The 19,973-nt window shown below is 40.6% G+C and overlaps 1 protein-coding gene across 5 annotated transcripts in view; it reads right to left on the bottom strand.

The window, feature by feature from the left end:
* Positions 1-1,601: 1,601 nt before the first annotated feature.
* TSHR (thyroid stimulating hormone receptor) overlaps positions 1,602-19,973 on the bottom strand; it is a 165,815-nt gene continuing 147,443 nt past the window's right edge. For all 5 annotated transcript variants that reach the window (XM_058739907.1, XM_058739908.1, XM_058739909.1 and 2 more), the window contains 2 exons: positions 7,589-7,777; positions 1,602-5,225 (listed from right to left, as the gene is read on the bottom strand). In XM_058739907.1, the coding sequence (XP_058595890.1) occupies positions 3,812-5,225; positions 7,589-7,777 (1,603 nt within the window). In that variant the 3' untranslated portion in view covers positions 1,602-3,811. The remainder of the gene's footprint in view (positions 5,226-7,588; positions 7,778-19,973) is intronic.

Raw genomic sequence — 19,973 nt, 5'->3', positions numbered from 1 at the left:
TAGCTTGCTATTGTTTTAGGACCCAGTTTTTTGTCAAATTTCTCTGTTGTTACTAACTAGAATTAAAAAAAAAATACTCTGTCTCTGAACTATGCTTTCCCCCACTGGAGAAATGACCTGTTTGTTCAATTTGGTCTTTTTTTGTGTGCTATTGATGTGCAGTTCATTTTCCTCAGATGTCTGGTAATTGTTGTCATTCACCTATATTTTTGAATGAAAGAGAAGGATTGATAACTGAGGTTAATGTTGTATATTTTTCTCCAAGATGCTTTTCCGTGACTGGGGGGCTGATAGTGATGTCTATGTCAATGTCCATGCTCTGTTGTATGATGTGAGAGCAGAAGTAGGTGAGTGGGCTGCATCTGCCACTGCCCCAGACCAGGAACTTGGCCCCATTTACACTGATCACTTAATTCCTTTACAATCACTTTGTTGATTTCAGCCTGGGGCAAACACTGAATTCTAACTAACATAGGAAGAGTCAATGGGGGGGCCACATGAAACAGATTTGCAATTAATTACTTTAATTAGTCCCTTGGTCCTGTGACTTTCAGGCTTAGATGTCTGTCTAGGACTATGCAGGGAAGAACACATCCCTCTAGAACTGCAGCCTTATTCAGTCATTGCGTTCTGGGCCACAGCCTTCTCCAGTCGGTTATCTATCAACTCAAGGCCATAGACTTTCCATCCTTCAGAAAGCCACAGAGGCTGGTCTGTTCTGGTGCCATTCCCCCTGTTCACAGTATGGCTTTGGCTTGGTCCCAGTTTTTACTTCTTCATTGTCATTTCAGTGGAATTTGAAAGAGAAGGTTGGTAGGTGCCAGGACTCCATTCACTGCTCTGAGCTAGAACATTTATATCTTTTAAAACAGAATGCATTGCTACCAAGTTTTACTTGTCCCCTCTACTGTGTTATTATACATTTTCCCCTAAAGACTCCAAGCAGTTAAGAGTATTTATTTTCAAACTGTTATTGTTTTGAATTCTTGTGAATACAGTTTTCATTTTTTGCCCTCACTTTTGCCTTATTGCCACTCTCATGGTACTTCCCAGAATTATACTCTCGCCTTCTAATTGGCTGCTTCTGGTATACAGTAGGTTATTCATAAAGTAAGAATCATAAACTTTGAGGGTGTTTTGAGAGACACTCTTATGGGCAACTAAGCTTTAGGGCATGAAGTTTGTGACATCTATTCTGATTGGCCTGACACTGTTTATCCTGTTATTTGGGTCTATCTTCAGAAGGTTGAAAGCTGCCAGATAAACTAAACTCCAACCAGGAATTATAGATTTATTACCTTCACTAGAGCACTATTTAAATTCCTAATGTCAACACTAATCATATTTTTTCTCTTAGCCATCACTGCAGGTCAATGGATCATAATTCAATTCCTCATGAATAAGTTTTTTACATAAAGATCATTTATTATCAAGACACAATTTTATACTTAAGTTATTGGCAGTCAATAATTTGTTTTAATATGATTTAATTACCAAATTTTTCAACTTTTTTTTTTCCTGTCTTGAGTTTTAACACATGTAATGGTAACCCTAAAAGAAGCTCACAAATTAGACAAAGCAATACTCTAGGATTCAGCACAATCATTTCAAAGGAAGAAAATTTATTTCACGTTGTGAATGAAAATTTTAGTAACAACTGTGTTGAAGTTTCTTTTCTAGGACTGTTTCCAAAATGTTATTTCAACTACTCGAGATAAAACTCACTATCAGGATGTGAGATTTCAAAATGTTATAGGTGAGAAACACTTGCCAAAGCATCACACATCTGTTTAGTTTCATTAGTTACAAGTGAACTGGTGGATAAGTCATGATTTCAGTGTGTAGAGTATTCCTATTAAGATTCTGAGGTTTCAGTGATGATAAGAAATGGGTATTGCTATAGGGAGATTCTAGGTGAGTCAGGGGGACCATCTCTGGGGCCCCACTCCACAGACTTACAACAACAAAAGCTTCAAATTCCTTGGTGTGGTTCATGAGCACTGAGAAGCAAATGCCATCTCTGCTGGGGATGTAATGAAGGGGCTGTCTTGACAGATAATCTGGAGAGTACATCTGTAGATAAAGATAGATCCTAACCATTTTAAGTAAGGGAGCACTGTTGGGGAACAGATTTTATGTCCAATGATCAACAGGCTGGAAAGAGCTAGCAGTTTCAGAAAGACAAACCTTCTCTTGATAGCTTTAGTGTCGCTTTACCTGAGTGCTTGACAGCTTTAGTACTATATTATGGGTTGGAAACAGGTAAGTAAAGAAACCAATCCCTGAAGACAAGTTAAATGTTTTCAAGTGAATCTGCACAGTGACATAGTAACTCCAAATAACCAAAATGTGCAAAACTACCTTTTATTCTATAATATGAATACTAACCTGTTTTGGCCTGATAATTGTAGCTGTGTGATCTAGTAATTAGATGAGTAATTCAGATCCAGCCCAACTGGGTCACTCCATAGAACTTTTGGTTCAGATATCACAACCAAAAATGAACCAAGAAATTTCCTGTGTTGTACCTCTAGACTCCAAAGAGAAATAGACGGCAGCCCTACAAGATAGGAAAAACAGATTCTACTTTCTTAGTGCTTTTCTTTTTTCTTTGTCATGGAAACATGTTTTAAGGGAAAGGGATACACATAGAGATTTAAAACTGGAAGAGGCCATCAAGTTCCTTCATTTCTTTCTTTTTCTTTTTTTAAGTATATTTATTTTGAGAGAGAGAGCACATACACACACATACACACACACGTGCGCGCGTGCACACACACACACACATATTGGGGGGAAGGGCAGAGAGAGGGAGAGACAGAATTCCAAGCAGGCTCTGAGTTGTCAGTGCAGAGCCCAGTGTGGGGCTTGAACTCAGGAACTGTGAGATCATGACCTGAGCCGAGATCAAAATGTTGGATGCTTAACCAACTGAGCCACAAGGTGCCCTAAGCTCCTTCATTTCTACAGACTTAGAGGTGGCCCAGTGATTTGCACAAGGTCCAGTAGTTACCTCGCATCCAGCCTGCTTTGTTAATCAATGGGTGATTTGGTGTGCTCTGCTCATAATTCCCACTTGCTGCTGCTTAGAAATATTTCTAGAGTTCATATCTTTTATGCTATGGGACTAGCCAAGAAGAACAATTCTTAGTTTGCTCAGCCACATAAAAACTGAAATTGCCAGTTTTTTTCTGGGCAACACATAACAGTTGGGTCACATCAGGTAGATTCTTATGAAGAGATGATTAGTAGTTTCAGAGTCTGAAAAAACAAAGCTAAGCCTTTCCCCTCCTTCACCTCATAATAGCTGCTCCTGTATCCTGTTTGACTTTTCAGTTTTGAGGAATTCACATTCTCTTTGGTTGTATCAGGGAACATGAAAATGGACCAAGCCAACATAAAGCTAATTTTATATTGTGGTCACCAGCTAAGTTAATAGCATTTGCCATTTGCTGAATCTTCAGTATGAAACGCTATCTAAAAGTGAGAAGCTCAGTGTTGACCTAGTTCAGTTGATATTTGTTGAGCATCTTACACAATGTTGTCACTGCAGTTAGCATCAAGCAAGTCTTCTAGAAAGGGTCAGTTATTTTGATATCACCTGGGATTCAGACGTGCTGGTAGCTTCTCTTCCTTCTGGGAGATGATTAGGTTAATGCTACCTCTCTCCAGAGATGAAATTTTGCCCCATGAAACATCACCTGCACAAGGGTTAGGTCAGTCATCTTGTGTATGTAATGGGTTAGGAATACATGTTCAAGAAACCAGCCTTTTATAAGTCCCATTCCATTGCAGTTAGTGTAGGGACAGCTTACAAAACTGTTTGATTATACTCTTTTGAGATTTGGCTCTGCTTATTTGGGGTTAGATGGGAGTTTTCCAGCAGTTCATAGTCATCCTGCATGTTGGGGAGACTTTGCCTCATGTCCCGGGTAACCTTTTGGACCTGAATACCAGTGCTATTCTTTGGAGAAACCCTCTGGCCTCGGTATGCCTGAGCCTGGCGTTTACAGATGCCAAACTTGCTGAGCAGGATAAATACATCCCTCTGGAAGGCTTTTGTGAAAATAGCATAGAGAAATGGATTGGCACAGGAGTTAAGTGGATAGAAGAGAACTAGCAAGATTTTGGAGTTGGTAACAGTGATGAGAGGCTTGTTCATAAGTGCTGACAGAGCATAGAATGAGATTGGAGCCATGCACATGAAGTCAGTGAAGATCAACACAGCCATCCTTTTCGCAATTTTGGTGTCTTTGTCCCCGGGGTTGTACTGGGGATTTCGGACTGTGATGTAGATCTTCACGTAACAGGAGCAGACAATGATAAAGGCGACTATGTTGAGCAACAGAACAAGGATAATATATGCCAGGGCAAGAGGTGTCTCAGTGTCCATGGGCAGGCAGATGCTGACCTTGGCATAGCTGCTTATTCCCACCAAAGGGAGCAGGGCCAGCAGGAAGCAGCAAACCCAGCCCCCAACCATGATGGCATATGCGTGCCTGAGGCGCATCTTCCGGTCCAGGCGCATGGCGAAGGTAATGGCATACCAGCGCTCCAGAGTGATGACTGTCAGTGTATACACTGACAATTCACTGGCAAAGACAGTGAAGAAACCAGCCGCATTGCATCCAGGGCCTGTCTGCCAGTCAATGGCATGGTTGTAGTACTCAGAATGAGTGTAGAGGTCTACAGAGGCAATGAGGAGCAGATACATCCCCATGCAGAAATCTGCAAAGGCCAAGTTGCACATGAGAAAGCGTGGGACAGTCAGTTTGTAGTGGCTGGTAAGGAGGATGATCAGGACAAAGACATTGCCCAGGAGAGCCAGCAGACTAACAAACCACACCACAATTCTCAGGAACTTGTAGCCCATTATGTCTTCACAGGGGTTGAACTCATCTGACTTGGGAGTACACACCATGTCTTCATTGCCTCCACACACAGTGTAGTCATAATGGCTATCAAAGGCCTGTAGGGTCTCTTCTTGTGGGTTTTTAAGCTCCTGGCCAAAACCAAGGATCTCGTCTTCTTGTTCTTCAAAGAAGACATAATAATGAGAGTTGCTGCGAGTATCCTGGAACTTAGAGTTGTCCTTGTATCCAGCATGGCTGTCACCTAGATACTCTTCATATTCCTGGTCGAAGGGACTATTCAAAGCATTCACAGATTTTCTCTGACGCAGGCTCCGAATACTGCTGTCATTACACATGAAGGACTCAAGGATTCTGTAAGGCAACAGAAAGAAGTCACTGCTTGCTGAAAACCCCTAATGGTCCCTGCAGGACTTAGCAAAATATGCAGAATACTTACTGTGATCTACATGAGTCGACAAGATTCTACATAATCTAGTCAGGCTTGTTTCTCCTACATTACTTCCTATTACCCACCCTACCCCTTCCCCTGCTGTACTCCAGTGACATTGGCCCTTATTTCTCATCTGTACCCAGTTCAAGAACAATAATGAGTAAAAAAGCATGGATGGTAGAGTCAGTCTGCTTAGGTTAGGATTTGGTTCTACCATTTACTAGCTGTTCACCTTGGGCAGGCCTATGAAGCTTGGCTTTTCCCATTTTTATTTACTTATTAAAAAAATTTTTTTAACATTTATTTATTATTGAAAAACAGAGACAGTCAGAGCATGAGCAGGGGAGGGCCAGAGAGAGAGGGAGGCACAGAATCCGAAGCAGGCTCCAGGCCCTGAGCTGTCAGCACAGAGCCCGACGTGGGGCTCGAACTCAGAAACCACAAGATCATGACCTGAGCTGAAGTTGGACGCTTAATCGACTGAGCCACACAGGTGCCCCTGGCTTATCCCATTTTTAAAGTGGAAGGAGTATCTATTTCATATAGGGTCGTTAAAGGATCAGATGAGTATATTTTTTAAAACTCTTACAAAGAGCACCTGGAACACTGATATGCCATGTATGTGTTGGTTATTATTATTACTGTTCAGAGCTTTTGAACTCCATGTTCCCTTTGCCTGAAAAACGCATAGCTGCTTCTACTCATTATTCAGTTTTAAATTCAAATGTTCCTTTCTCAGTGAGGCCTTCCCTGATCTCCTTAAATAAACTGTCCTACTTTGTGTTTATTTCTTTTGTAGTAGTATCTGATATCTTCTTACTTTCTTGTTTATTTTCTGACTTCCCCCACTAGACTGAAAACAAAATGCGAGAGGGCTTTTGCCCGACCTATTCATTGCTATGGGATTGGACAGTGCCAAGCACGTGCTAGGTGCTTAATAAATACTTATCAAACAAATGAATAAATGGACATGATCATGCAGGCAGGCTCATGGAAGTGAGATTTAGTTTTTCACTAGCCTGCCATACTGACATCAAAAGGGATTCTTTAATTTGTTTCAGCTGCAGAAGCAGATGTTAATTCATCTATTGGGCTCTGGTTAAAATGCCTAAAGGACTGCCTATTGCAGCTTGTTTGGAGGTTAACGAGAAAACTGGACCCTGCCCTTGAGGTACGCTCTAGCCTCCCACCCATCCCTGGTGCTTTCCTACCCCGAGGCCACACAGCCTCAGTATCAAGCCTGCTCTCACCACCCCATACCTGACTTCTGGCTTTCTGCAGGCATTAGGCCATACTGGCCTTCTCTGCACAGCTGTTCAACTTTCCCCTTTGCTTCTGCCCCCACAACTAGATCCCATTTTATTTCTTTTAAAAAAAATATTTATTTATTTTTGAGAGAGAGAGAGAGCACGAGCAGGGGAGGAACACACACACACACACACACACACACACACACAGAATCTGAAGCAGGCTCCAGTCTCTGAGCTGTCAGCACAGAGCCTGACACAAGACTTGAACTCATGAACCCGTGAGATCATGACCTGAGCCGAAGTCAGACGCTCAACCAAATGAGCCACCCAGGCGCCCTAGATCCCGTTTTATTTCTGACTGCAAATATGAGTCAGAAAGTCAGCCGGTAGATATTATATAGAAACTGAGCAGAAGTGAGTAAATGATAAATGAAGGTGGTGTTAGGACACAAGAGGGGAAATAATGCAGAGTAAAAATGTAAGTGAAGAAAAGATTCAGACAAAGCACAGAGAGAAGAGGCCATTCCTCCTTTGCAGCTCGTAAGCAGCCTGATAATAAAATAATACATACCATAGCTAATGTTTTTTGAGAATTTAAAATATTCCAGGTAATTGTGATAGGTGTTTTCTATTCAGTTTCTCATTTACTCTTCTCAAACCCTCTGTGAATAGTAACATTACCATCTCCACAGAGGCTCAGGGAGGTTGAGTAAGCAAGCTGGAATAACACAACTAGAAAGTGGCCGAGCAAGGGTACAAAGCCAGTTGACTAGGAATCATGTAGTATGATCTCTACAAGATTCTATATGATCCCCCCCCCCCCACCTCCCTGCTGTGATCCGGTGACACTGGTCTTATTTCACATTTGCAGTCACTTTGAGTCTGCAGTCATTGTGTCCCACGGATTTCATGATAGTCATGGATGCTTCCATTCTTTCTACCTGGCTCTCAAACCACAGACCTTTCCCAAACCCAGAAATTAATTCAACTTGCACTGAAACCTTTTGTTGCTTTTTCCAGACACCTGTATTTACCCTCTGATTTTCTTCTGATTCTTAAAAGCACAGCAGTGGCTTGGATAAGAAAGGTCAGCCCGTGTGAGGTGAAGGAAACTCAAGGTAAGTGGAAGTTTCTTTAGAGTCCAAGTGTTTCTTGCTATCAATTCCTTCAGGTGCTCCAGGCCTTTGGATGGCAGGGCAGTGACACTGGTGTAAGAGACGTCCCTAGGGAGGACAGAACAGAGTAGTTCAGAGAGGCGGTGAGCAGCCAGAACCTTCTACTTCTTGGCTAGAAAGTCAGGCAGGCCTGAGATTAACAGGGGTGTGTTCTCTTCTGCTGTTGAATATAGACTCAGTTCTTTAGATACTGCCACCGGCTGAAAGAGGAATATTTGGTTTCTAAGTTGATATGTTACAAAGGACTCCCCATTTTTATCACTTGGAATTCCAGTATGCATCGATACAGATAATAGCTTCACAGACATCTTCTTTTATTCATTGCAATACATGCAAACTCTTGGAATCTGAGATGGATATCAATTTTATTCCAGAAATTACAACATATAACTACTAAAGTGTCTCACAACATAAGAGAAATATATTTGAGTGGGTTTAAAGGGGCCTGAATTGCTCTCAGTCTCTATGGGGTCTAGGGTTTGGGGATTAATAAGCTGTTCACTGATATGGGCCAACACTAGTGTTATGAAAATCTTCTCCTAATGATGCAGAGCTTGGGAGTTATATAGTGAATTTCTGACTCCGAACAACCTCCTTACGCTTCCTTTAGGAGGCTGTCAACATATTTCCTGTAAAGAAAACTCCAGTATTTACATTAGTAATCAAGTCACCTCTGAAAATAATGAGGAAGGTGGTGAGGCTGGAAGCAACATAGACACTAGTGTTAGTTACTCAAGCAGAAGTAATTCCCATTGTAGTGTAGCATTTCCTGTTCTTTTCTCAGTCCCAGACAGTCCAGGTTATATATCCTGCTCCATCGTTTTGTCTTGCTTGCATTGAATAATAGCTTGAATAAAACCATGAACATTTAACCTAATATCTCTCATTTTATATTTTATCAATTAAAATAGTCACTGAATAGTGTTAGATTTTACATGATTTTTGCATGATTTTTTATTATGATTTTTAAAATAATTACACTTAAAATGTTTAATATAGTTAGTAGTACTGATTAGCAAGTGAATTCCAATATCTACAGCTTCTTCCTCCATGTCGTTGCCATTGTACTTACCTGGGATTTACATTCTCTGGGTTCAAGGCTGCTAGAACATGCTAGTCATTTTTTACAAACACGAAGCTCTCACATTAAGTCCGTTCTTACTACAGAGCTGTAATTCTCAGGGAAGGGTGCCACATTTGCTATTCTGTGTTGTATGTACTTTAAAAATTCTATAATTCAGCATTTCTCAAACTTGCCTGGTGGTAAGAATTACCCTTGGCACTCATTACTGCATGATCCCAGCTAATTTTGAAAACTAAGCAAGTATGTGTGGGAAACTGGCATAAATGAACCACTTTGCAGTTAATGAGCGAGTTGAGGGATTTTGGAGCCAACCATAAGGGGAATTGTGAAGTAAGTGAAGCTAGACGTTACTCTTCTGCCTCATCTGTCCTGTTGATGCTGTATTTTCCCTTTTAGACATGCTGTCTTCAAGGTGTTGCTATCTTCCTGCCTTCGGTTTTCTGAAAGCAACTTGTGTGTCTCTTTATGCAGTGATGCAGTCATGTCAGTGAAACAAGAGAGCATCTCTTGGCTCATTTTCCCTGCTTTGCTATCTGTTGGATACACTGATTGCGTGTGTTCATCTGAAAGAGCTTATCCTTCCAAGTACTGCGTTTGCATTTTAATAGCTTTTCTTGAGAAAATACTTTAGGAACCATCCCAATTACTGAATGGCAAAACACCCCAAAACTAAGTGGCATCAAACAACAGTCTTTTTATTGTTAGCATAGCTTTTGTGGGTCAGAAATTTGAACAGGGCGTGGCAGGGGTGGCTTATCTCTGCTCTATGATGTCTGGGGCTCAGCTAGGAAGACTTGCCAGGGCAAGTCAGTGATGGGGGCTGGTATTATATGCAGAATCCTTCACTTACATGCCTGGGCCAGGGCTGAGACGACTCAAAGCTCAGCTCAAATGGACTGTTAAGATGGCTTCTCCATGGGGCTTGGGCTTCTCACATCAGGGCAGTCAGGTTCTGAGAGGGAGCATTTTGAAAGGAAGCATCTGGGGTGTCCCAAGAGAACTAGTAGATTGAAAGGTGGGGAACATAGAACCATCTCACAATTGGAGGAGTGTCAAAGAATTTGGGCCTTAGTTAAGAACAAACAAACAAACAAACAAACAAACTGCTATAGTAATCCATGTGGTGAGGATAGGATGAAGGCAGACATTTGGTGAAAACTACCAATTTGCCATTCTGTAAATCAGTGTTTCTTGTCCAGACACCAGCGTGGACCAGCATCAGAATTACATGCAATACAGACTCCTGAGCCATACCCCAAACCAACGGGAGGAATCTGCATTACTTAAGATGCTCTCTAGGTAATTTAGAATCTCACCTCAATTCTCAGAACATTTTTATGAAGCAGATGGAAATTAAATCGAAGACAAAGAAATGAGGCATGTTATATCCAAAGAGACTCAGCAAACAAGGGTAACTATAATTTGGATCTAAAGTTCAGATTCAGTGCTCCAGGAACTCTTCTCTACTCCTTATCATCAATCAGGTCTCTGGAGTCTTTGAATATATGTCCAGGCGCAGTAACCCTCCAGGGACTCATTAGGAATCTGTTGGGGAGAAACTGATTCCATGCTGTGTCTGAGTGTCTGCAACCCAAGCATATCTCAGATGGCCACCAATTGGGTCTCAGAGGGGCTGAATTGGGAGGGTGCTTGGACATGCATGGAGAAAAGCAGGTGTTGGGAAATGTGTAAAACTTATGATAGAAACATCTGTAACATAATGGGTACTTGGCATATAGTAGGGGTTCAATAAATGTCAATTCCCTTCTTGCCCAATTTGGAGTTTATCTTGAGTCAGAAGCAAGGAACCCAGAAAATAGAGCTCCAGGCCAGATCTTGACTTACATATCCAACTGCTTATTTGACATCTCATCCTGGATGCCTCATAGGCAACTCCAATTTAACAGGTCCATCCTACACTTAGCTTTTGATTCCCCATCCCCACCCAACGTACTCTTTTCCATTAAATCTAGCAGAACAAAACAAAACAAACATCCAAAAAACTTTTGAATCCATGTATTTCCATCTCCAGTTTAAACTCTCTAGTCTAAGCTAATGCCATCTGTTGGTACAATAGCTTTCTTGTCTACCCTTTCTCCCTTCCAGTCCATCCTTCACATAGCAGCCAAAGTAGTCATCACATATGGGTTGAGTTGTAACATATGGGTTGAATAACCTTTCAGTGACTTCCCAATGTACCATGAATAACATTTACTCTTCCTGCCATGCTCTTTAATGTCCTACAAATCTGGCCTATGCACTCATCTCAGGCACCTAAGGCCACTTACAGCCCAAATTAGAATCTATTGGAACCATCTGACTCCCTGCTGTCACGAGCCTCTTGATGAAGCTCTAACTATCCATTAGGCCTACTGTTACCTAAAGTGCTCCTGAGCTGCTGCCCTTTCCTGATGTAGGTCGCTCCACTCATGCTACTTTGGTACTTTATAGAGTCAAGCAAGAGGAGTGACTGCTTTTTCTCATTATTGGGGATTTAACCCCTCTTGCAGAGAGCTACAGTTTTAATCAGATATAATCTGGCTGCTATCAGAAAGGAAGGTAGTTCCTTTATACTTGAACACGGTTGTAACGCTGACTCTCCACTCAAAGAATTCCTGATTCTTCCCTCCAAGCCTACTGGTGTTTATTTCCTATTTTCTGTCTACCATCTTGTGGGGCTTGTGTCCTCATGGAGTCTCTTTTGCTCTTGCCCTATATTTATGCCATGAATGTCTATACTAAGATACAATTGAGCTATACCCCTCATCAGAGGATAGCTCAGTTGTTTATAAGTCTTTAGCCATTTACAGTCTCCTAGTTCTCATTGCAACCACCTTAGTTTAGGTCTGAATTACATTTCACCTGAGGTGTGCAAAAACTTTCTGCCTGGTCTTAGAAACCTTCTACTAATCCCACTTTCAGACTTAAAGACAGAATGTTCTTTCTAAAACTTGGATCTCAACGTATTGCTTTCCAGCTTTAAGCCATGGTTCCTCCAAAGTCTATACAATTCTAGCTTCTTAGAAGAGTACTCCTTGTCCCCAGTGGAAATTTCTTCCTAAATCCTGTGTAGTGTTCTTGATTTTTTTCCCTTTCATTGGAGGAAATGTTTGAGTAATTTCTTAGAAAGGCTATATATGAAAGAGATATTTTCTGCATTCTTGCATGTCTGAAAATAACTTTTTTTTCCCTATCCTTATATTCAGTTGATACTTCACCTGGCTGTAAAACTTCAGGTTGTAAATAGTTTTTCTTCAGAATTCTGAAGGCTTTACTGTACTGAATTCTATCACTCATTGTTGCTTTTGGTAAGATAGATGAGATTTAGTTTCTTATTCTTTGGTCATTGACTGGTTTTTACTCTCTGGTAGCTTTTATGGCTGTCTCTCTCTCTCTTTAATTTCCAGTTTTACTGAGATATAATTGATGTATAACATATGTAAGTTTAAGGTATACAACATGATGATCTGATACATGTATATTTTGTGAAATGATTATATGGCACTCTCTTTGTTCCCAGTGTGAGATTTCATGAAGGTAACCCTTGATATGGATCTTTTTGCACTTATTGTGCTGGCCACTGAGGGTGGGGGTGGAGCCTTCAAACTGGAGGGCTATGTTCTTCAGCTTTAGGACAATTTTTGGTATTGTTTCCAGGATAACTTACTCCTCGTATTTTCTTTGTTCCCTCTCTGTAATTCCTAGGAAGTGAAAAAGGAACTTCCTATATTCATCAGACTTATTCCCATTTTTTCTTGTGATTTCTCCTATTATTTTTTATTGAATCTAATGGTAGAATTCTTTGACCATATCATCCATCTCTTCTTTTTTTTTTTTAATTTTTTTTTTAACGTTTATTTTTGAGACAGAGAGAGATAGAGCATGAACGGGGGAGGGTCAGAGAGAGGGAGACACAGAATCAGAAGCAGGCTCCAGGCTCTGAGCCATCAGCCCAGAGCCCGACGCGGGGCTCGAACTCACGGACCGTGAGATCGTGACCTGAGCTGAAGTCGGATGTTTAACCAACTGAGCCACCCAGGCGCCCCTCATCCATCTCTTCTACTTAATTTAAAGAATTAATTAAAAAATTTTGTTTCCAGGGGCGTTTGGGTGGCTCAGTCAGTTAAGTGTTGGACTTTTGATTTCAGCTCAGGTCATGATCTCACGGTTCATGAGTTCAATCCCCACGTTAGGCTCTGTGCTAACAGTGAGAAGCCTGCTTGGGATTCTATCTCTCTCTACTCTTTTCCCATTCACATTTGTTCTCTCTCTCTCTCTCTTTCTCAAAATAAATAAATAAAACTTAAACTTTTGTTTCCAGCTTTATTGAGGTATAATTGACAAATAAAAATTGTATAGAGTTATGGTGTATAATGTGGTGTTTTGATATATGTGTACATTTTGAAATAATTACCACAATTCAACCAATTAACATATCCATCACCTCATACAGTTTTTTTTTTTAATGGGGAGAACATTTAAGATCTACTCTCTTAGTAAATTTCAAGTATACAAAATGGTATTATCAACTGTAGTCACTCTGGTGTACATCAGGTCCTCAGACCTTAATACATCCTGCATAACTGAAACTTTGTACCCTTTGACCAATATCTCCCTATTTCCCCATCCTTCAATCCCTGGCAACCACCAATCTACTCTCTTACTATGAGTTCAACTTTTTTAGGTTCCACATATACATGAGATCATGCAGGATTTGTCTTCCTGTGCCTGGTTTGAATTTTTAGTTTTAGTTTGATGAAAGCTGGGACTCTGCCTATTCTGTTCATTGTTGTATATTTTTGGCACTTAGACTGGTGCTTGAAAGACAGAAAGTTGTGACTACATATTTGTCAAATACAAAGATACATTTTAAGAAGAGCTTTCATGTTTTCCTTTTTTATAGTGTATTTGAGGAAGCACACTATGTTTAGAATGTTTAGAAGAATGGCTTTTAAATTCAGACTATCTGGATTTGAATTCTGGCTTCTATACTTACTACCAGTCACTTAACCTTTTTGTGCCTTAGTTTTTTTATGTTGGGTTTGTTGAACAATAGCTGACAGGGTGTTCTCAATAAATATCTATTATCATTATTGTCACCTTGCAATGAGACATGTCTTCTCAGATTTATCTCAGGTCACTAATGGTTGCTTTGTTGAAAGTTCTCTCCTGTTCTCTTCAATGTGTTTGGCTCCTCCAGGCTTATTTCCACCCCACTTGTTTATCTTGGTTTTGATCTTTCAAGTCACAAACGTTCTTTGGCCGGTGATCCTAGGTTGCATGCTCATGCTTAAAAACAAGGCACTGAAAATCTAATTGGGAGCTTATCTACTGGCGAGAGTCTGCTTTAGGACAATTGTGTGGCATATATGCTGTTGTATCCTAAAAATGCCAGAATATGGAGGCTTTTTGTTTGTTTGTTTTAGAATTTGTCAACTTCTTCAGAAAAGAGTCTTCACATTTCTAGCCTAGAGGGAAGGTACTCTTGGCTGCTGGCATTTTACATGAATAGGGCGGTGGGTTAGCATTTCCAGATGCAGACCTTCAATAAATCCTTCTGTTTATAGCCCCACGTTTCACTCTGTCACTTGCCACCCCCATCACCTCCAAATCCCACACCCTTCAGAAGTTCTGCAAGGTAAGGCAGCTGCCTCCTCAGGTGTGCTTCCTCTGAGTACTCATTTTTGTCTCCTTCTCTTCTGCCTTTTCTCATTCAGAATTCTGTAGCTCACCAGACCACCCACGCACTCTCATCTGTCCTCTCCGTCCTTGTGGATTTATGTATATCAAAATGCCATTCCCATCATTTTAGGGGCCTCTCAAAAGGGAGAGGAAATAAAAGCTTAGGTTGAATTTATCACCTTAACTCTTAGTCATTACTCCATTTAATATGTAGATCTGTGCAAGAGCTTAGAACAGATACTTGTTGAGTGTTGAGTCAGCCAGACAACTAGACAACTAGGCAGATTCCCATGTCTGGTGTTGATGGAGAGAATGAGCCTCAGTCTGACAAAATCCCCAAACTCAACAAGGCAGGGATCATTTTAACTTCTTTGAAGCTGTATCTTTCCTCATTCACCTAATTTTTTATTTGACCACTTTGAATCCAGGATTTACTAACAGTGTACCTTCTTTCCTAAAATAAAACTTGCAAAACGTAGCAAGATTTAAACATTTTGTTTTTGGAGTGAGAGAATATGGAGAGCAGCTATCAGCACTAAAGGGGCCCAAAATAATTTGTGAGTGTAGCCAAATGGATGGAGACCTACAGGCTGGAGGGCTGCCCTCTCTCTTAGTGACTTTGGCACTTTCCACAAAGAGCTCATTAAGTGTTGGGTACCAAGCTTCCTGAGAATTTGTCTCTAGCAAGTATTTACTCACAAAACAGTGCAGTGGAGCTAAGCCTGGCAGACAGTAGGAAATCTGATTGTCTAGGTCATGGGAACCACCTCGAGTTATGTGTCTAATGAAAGTAACAGGACATGAATTTGGAAAGAGTGAGACCTGCAGGGTTACATACAGGGCAAGAATATCATGGAATTTTAATGATGCCAGGAAAAAAAAAGACCCAATTGATATTCGGTGTCATCAGAAGAACAAATTTCTCCTCAAGCAATTATGTATTCTAACATCCCCAAACATGGAAATAATTTCCATTTTTGTGATATGCATTGTCATTATTATTTAAGATGAACCTTTGATGAATTCAATTGTAAATGAAAAAATTTTTTTAGTGTTTATTTAATTTCAAGAGAGAGACAGAGTGCCAGCTGGGGAGGGGCAGAGAGAGAAGGAGACACAGAATCCAAAGCAGGCTCCAGGCTCCAAGCTGTCAGCACAGCTGACATGGGGCTCCAACCCACCAACCGTGAGATCACGACCTGAAACGAAGTCGGATGTTTAACCGACTGAGCCATCCAGGCACCCCCAGTTGTAAATTAAATAAGCACTAATTAGCCTGCCAGTGTTTCAGCAGCAATTTCAAGTCTCTTTAATGTTTGCTTGTAATAAATGTGGGCTTTTCCTAAAGGTCAATAGGTGGAAGCTGACCCATTAAAAATGTATAGTCACATCTGCAAATTGGTAGATGAAATGCATCTAAAACAGAAAGAAGATTAATTTACCATTTAAAAGGCAGTTTAATTTATTAATACTGACTCAGAAAGGGCTTAAAAGCTTAAGGGCTTAAAAGCTATATGTTCAAGAGTGAGCCTGATTGATTATGAGCATTTTAAAACATGATATGCATTTATTCAACAAATATTTATTGATTGCTTTTTATGTATTGATCTATGATACAAGCAGCTAGGGCTCTAGCAGTAAAGTAAATGGGAAGAAATTCTTGTTCCTCTCATGCTTATATTCTAGTGGAGAGAGAGGGACAATTAAAAAAAATAAGTAAAACACAGAGTATATTTGGGGCACCTGGGTGGCTCAGTTGGTTGAGCATCTGACTTCAGCTCAGGTCATGATCTCATGGCTTGTGAGTTTGAGCCCTGCCTCAGGCTCTGTGCTGACAGCTCAGAGCCTGGAGCCTGCTTCAGATTCTGTGTCTCCCTCTCTCTCTCTGCCCCTCCTCTGCTCATGCTCTGTCTCTCTCTTTCTCTCAAAAAAATAAATAAGCATTAAAAAAAACATAGTATATTTGATAATAAGTACTATGGGAAAGAGGAAGACAGGGAAGAGGAAAGGAAGAGCTTAAGAAAGGGGTCACAATTGGGAAGGGTGTCAGGGAAGCCCTCATGGAAGAGATAGTTGAGCAGAGGTCCGATGGAGGTAAGGGAGAGAAACATGTTGATGTCTGAGGCAAGAACAGTGCAGGCTGGGAGACCAGATAGTGTCATAGGCCCTGCTATGTTTGAGGAAGCAAGGAAGCCAGTGTGGCTGGAGCTGAAACAGTGGGGGAGTCGAAAATGTGGGTGAAATCAGAGAGGTAACGGGGAGCTAGATCATATTCCTACGAGGATGTAGGCCATCAGAAGGACTTTGTCTTCTATCAGAGTGAGATCAGAAGTCTTCAGAGGAATGGTATAACCTGACCAAGCATTTCAAAGGACGAATCTGGGTACTGCTTTGAAAGTAAACCAAAGAGAGCAAAGGGTAGAAACAAGAAGACCAAGGTTCAAGGAAGGTGCCTTGGACCAGAGTGGTAGCACTGGAACTGCTGAGAATGATTGGAGTTTCTACAGATTGAAAAGGTAGAGCCAATGGAACTTTCCCATGCATTGGATATGGGTGGGAAAGAGGGGAGTCAAGAACGACTCTGAGAGGGGTGCCTGGGTGGCTCAGTGGGCTAAGCATCTGACTTAGGTTCAGGTCATGATCTTGTGGTTCGTGAGTTTGAGCCTTACCTCAGGCTCTTACATCCAGGCACTCGGAGCCTAAAGCCTGCTTCAGATTCTGTGTCTCCCTCTCTCTGTCTGCCCATCCCCCACTCATGCTCTATCTCTGTCTCTCTCAAAAATAAATAAACATTAAAGAAAATTTAAACAAAAGGTTAAAAAAAGAATGATTCTGAGATTTATGGTCTGCAACTAAAAAATAGACTTTACATTTCCTGAAATGGGGAAGTGAGGCAGGTATGGAGGGAAAGATCACGGGTTCAGTTTTGGACAGGTTGAGTTTGAGATGCCTATTAGACATCCAGATGGTGATAGTGATAAGCATGCAGGAGAAACATACAGGCAGGAAGTGCAATGCGTGCAGCTTGCAAATTTAAATAGGGTGTTCAGGGAAGACCTTGATGAGAAGATTACATTTAAGCAAAAATTGAAGAAGGCGAAGGAGCAAGGCCCATGGATACCTGGGGGAAAAGCCATCTATGTAGAGAAGACAGTTAGTGCACAACCCCTAGATGGCAACATGTTGGAGGGGGATGTGTTCAGTGTGGCTGGTGTGGAGTGTTGAGTAGGAAAGAAGTAGGAGATGGAATCAGAGAACAGATCATGGATAGGGAGCTGTTTCAGCAAAGTCTTTGCTATTTGTAAGGACTGGAGCATTTTAAGCAGAAATTGAAGAAAATGATCTAGGAAAGTTGGAGAATTACAACAGGTACAAGAACAATCATATGTGAAAGGGGCTCACTTTGTGCCCCTTTGTGTCCCTAGGAAGAGACGGTGTTTCTGGGTTAGTTAGTGCTGGTTTGCATTCTAGCACCATCGCTTATGGCCAGATGACCTTGGGGACTTACCTATTATCTCTGCACCTCAGTTTCTCTTTGTTAAATAGGGATAATAACACCTGCCACTGAATAGTTAAAAAGGGTAAAGGTGATATACTATCTGTAAAGAACAGAGAACACAGCTGAAGCTCAAAAATATAATTGCTTTGTAACTCAGAAATCACTGTTAACCTTTCCTCTATCTCTCAAGTTTGTATAATTATATTTCTTTTAAGCCTTTTGCTTCTGTGACCTATGAAATCCCATGGAACTTACCATATAAGCATAATGGATCCTTCAAAGACAAACTACCCATATACTATAAGTCAGTATGGTCAGCTCTCCACCACACAATGACAAGAGGAAATGATGGCAATTTATTGCCAATATTCAGATACTGAAATAAAAACCTATCCTTGTCCTTAGTGTTGAATCCTCTCCCTCTCCTCCCCAAAACACATACGAAATGACCATCACCACAGTGGCTAAAGGACCTCAATGCTACTGGTGAGACGTGAAAAGTCCACTTTCTTTTAAGGTGTTTATTTCCTTTAGACTCAGAAACAGAACATAATTAACAAAATGGATTTCAGTGACTTGGCAGAAATAGTGTGTCAGAATGATAACCCTTAACTACCTTATTTCCTGTCGCAAGAGTAAAAATCTCAGAAGAGTCAAAGAATTTAGCATTCATCTATACTTACTTGGGAAGAACTGAGTGCCTAATTGTGCACACCAAAAACTGTTTCATGTGTTTATGTTTGTGGGTTATTTGTTGAAAATTTTAATCCTAGGTTAATTTATCCCTCCTATCAGTAAGTCTGTTGTCAGCATCTTCTAGTTAATTGTAAAATCATGAGTAAAACGTGCTATAGAATAATGATTTTTGCCTTGTCTATTTGGCTCTATGCAATCTTTTTTTCACCCCGTGACTAATTGAGACTTTATGTGGGTGAAATCACCAAAAACTCTGAGAGGAGTAGTGTTGGAGGGGTCAGAATCCTCTGGGATCAATAGGATGAAATAAAATAATTTATACAAAATATTTAGCAGACAGCCTAGTAGGCGCTTACTTAAAGGTAGATTGTTTATACTTAAAATTGCAAAGAAGATGTGCTCTGACTTACTTTCTGTTCTAAGATTTGTTACTGTTGAGGACTCCTGACTAAAGAGCAGTGATTAGTTAATAAAACTAATAATAATTCTGTTCAGAATTTATATGTTTTAGAACATTTTGCAAGCATTGTTTTCCTAGAATTCAGACTCAGCAAATATTCTTTTATGTTCTATCAGTTTTGATGAAAGTAAAAAGCCCTTACTTAAAGAACTAATTTTAGCAAAACCATGTTACAAGAAACAGTTAATGGGTTTGTGAACTATTCATTTTTATAGGTGAAAGGTCATCCCAGTTTACTGTCCATATTGGCATAGATATGAGAACATTTATTCAGACTGAATACCCTGGTGGAAAATGCATGATCATTTGAGGCCATTGCTCCAGGACCCTGGCTCTTGGTGCTTTGGAGAACTTCTCTTTCAGTTAAAGTAAAAAACTTTTGAGGATGATAGTAGTTGAAATTTTAGTCAGTTGAAGAAATGCAAAGGTTCATATGATTTTGAGGACCTTTGTAATAACTCCATCACCTCTCTCCCACCAAGAGTCAGCCCTCTAGTTTAGGAATTCTCTGGAATGTTTTATCATTAGTTATAAAAAGTAACCCTACCATGATAGATTGCTGTGACTTAAAGTATTAGCTCTGTTTTCTCATATCAGTGGCTATGGTAGTAAGAGATGCTACTGATCAATAAATTTGGATTTTTTTGTTATCCAACTCTCGTGAATTGTTGACACAAGTCTTCCAGTCTGAAGATTCCTAGGACTGAAGTAGGCCATCCTACTTCAAGAAGCCAGCATGCACACAATTATGGAAAGGTTTCTATCTACTCTTTCTCTTCAAATTCTTCTGTGACCTTCCTTGTAGCTCTCAAGGACTGAACAA

Source organism: Neofelis nebulosa, chromosome 7 (genome assembly GCF_028018385.1).
Source record: "Neofelis nebulosa isolate mNeoNeb1 chromosome 7, mNeoNeb1.pri, whole genome shotgun sequence".
Classification (NCBI taxonomy): domain Eukaryota; kingdom Metazoa; phylum Chordata; class Mammalia; order Carnivora; family Felidae; genus Neofelis; species Neofelis nebulosa.
This window is presented reverse-complemented; position numbering and strand designations above follow the sequence as displayed.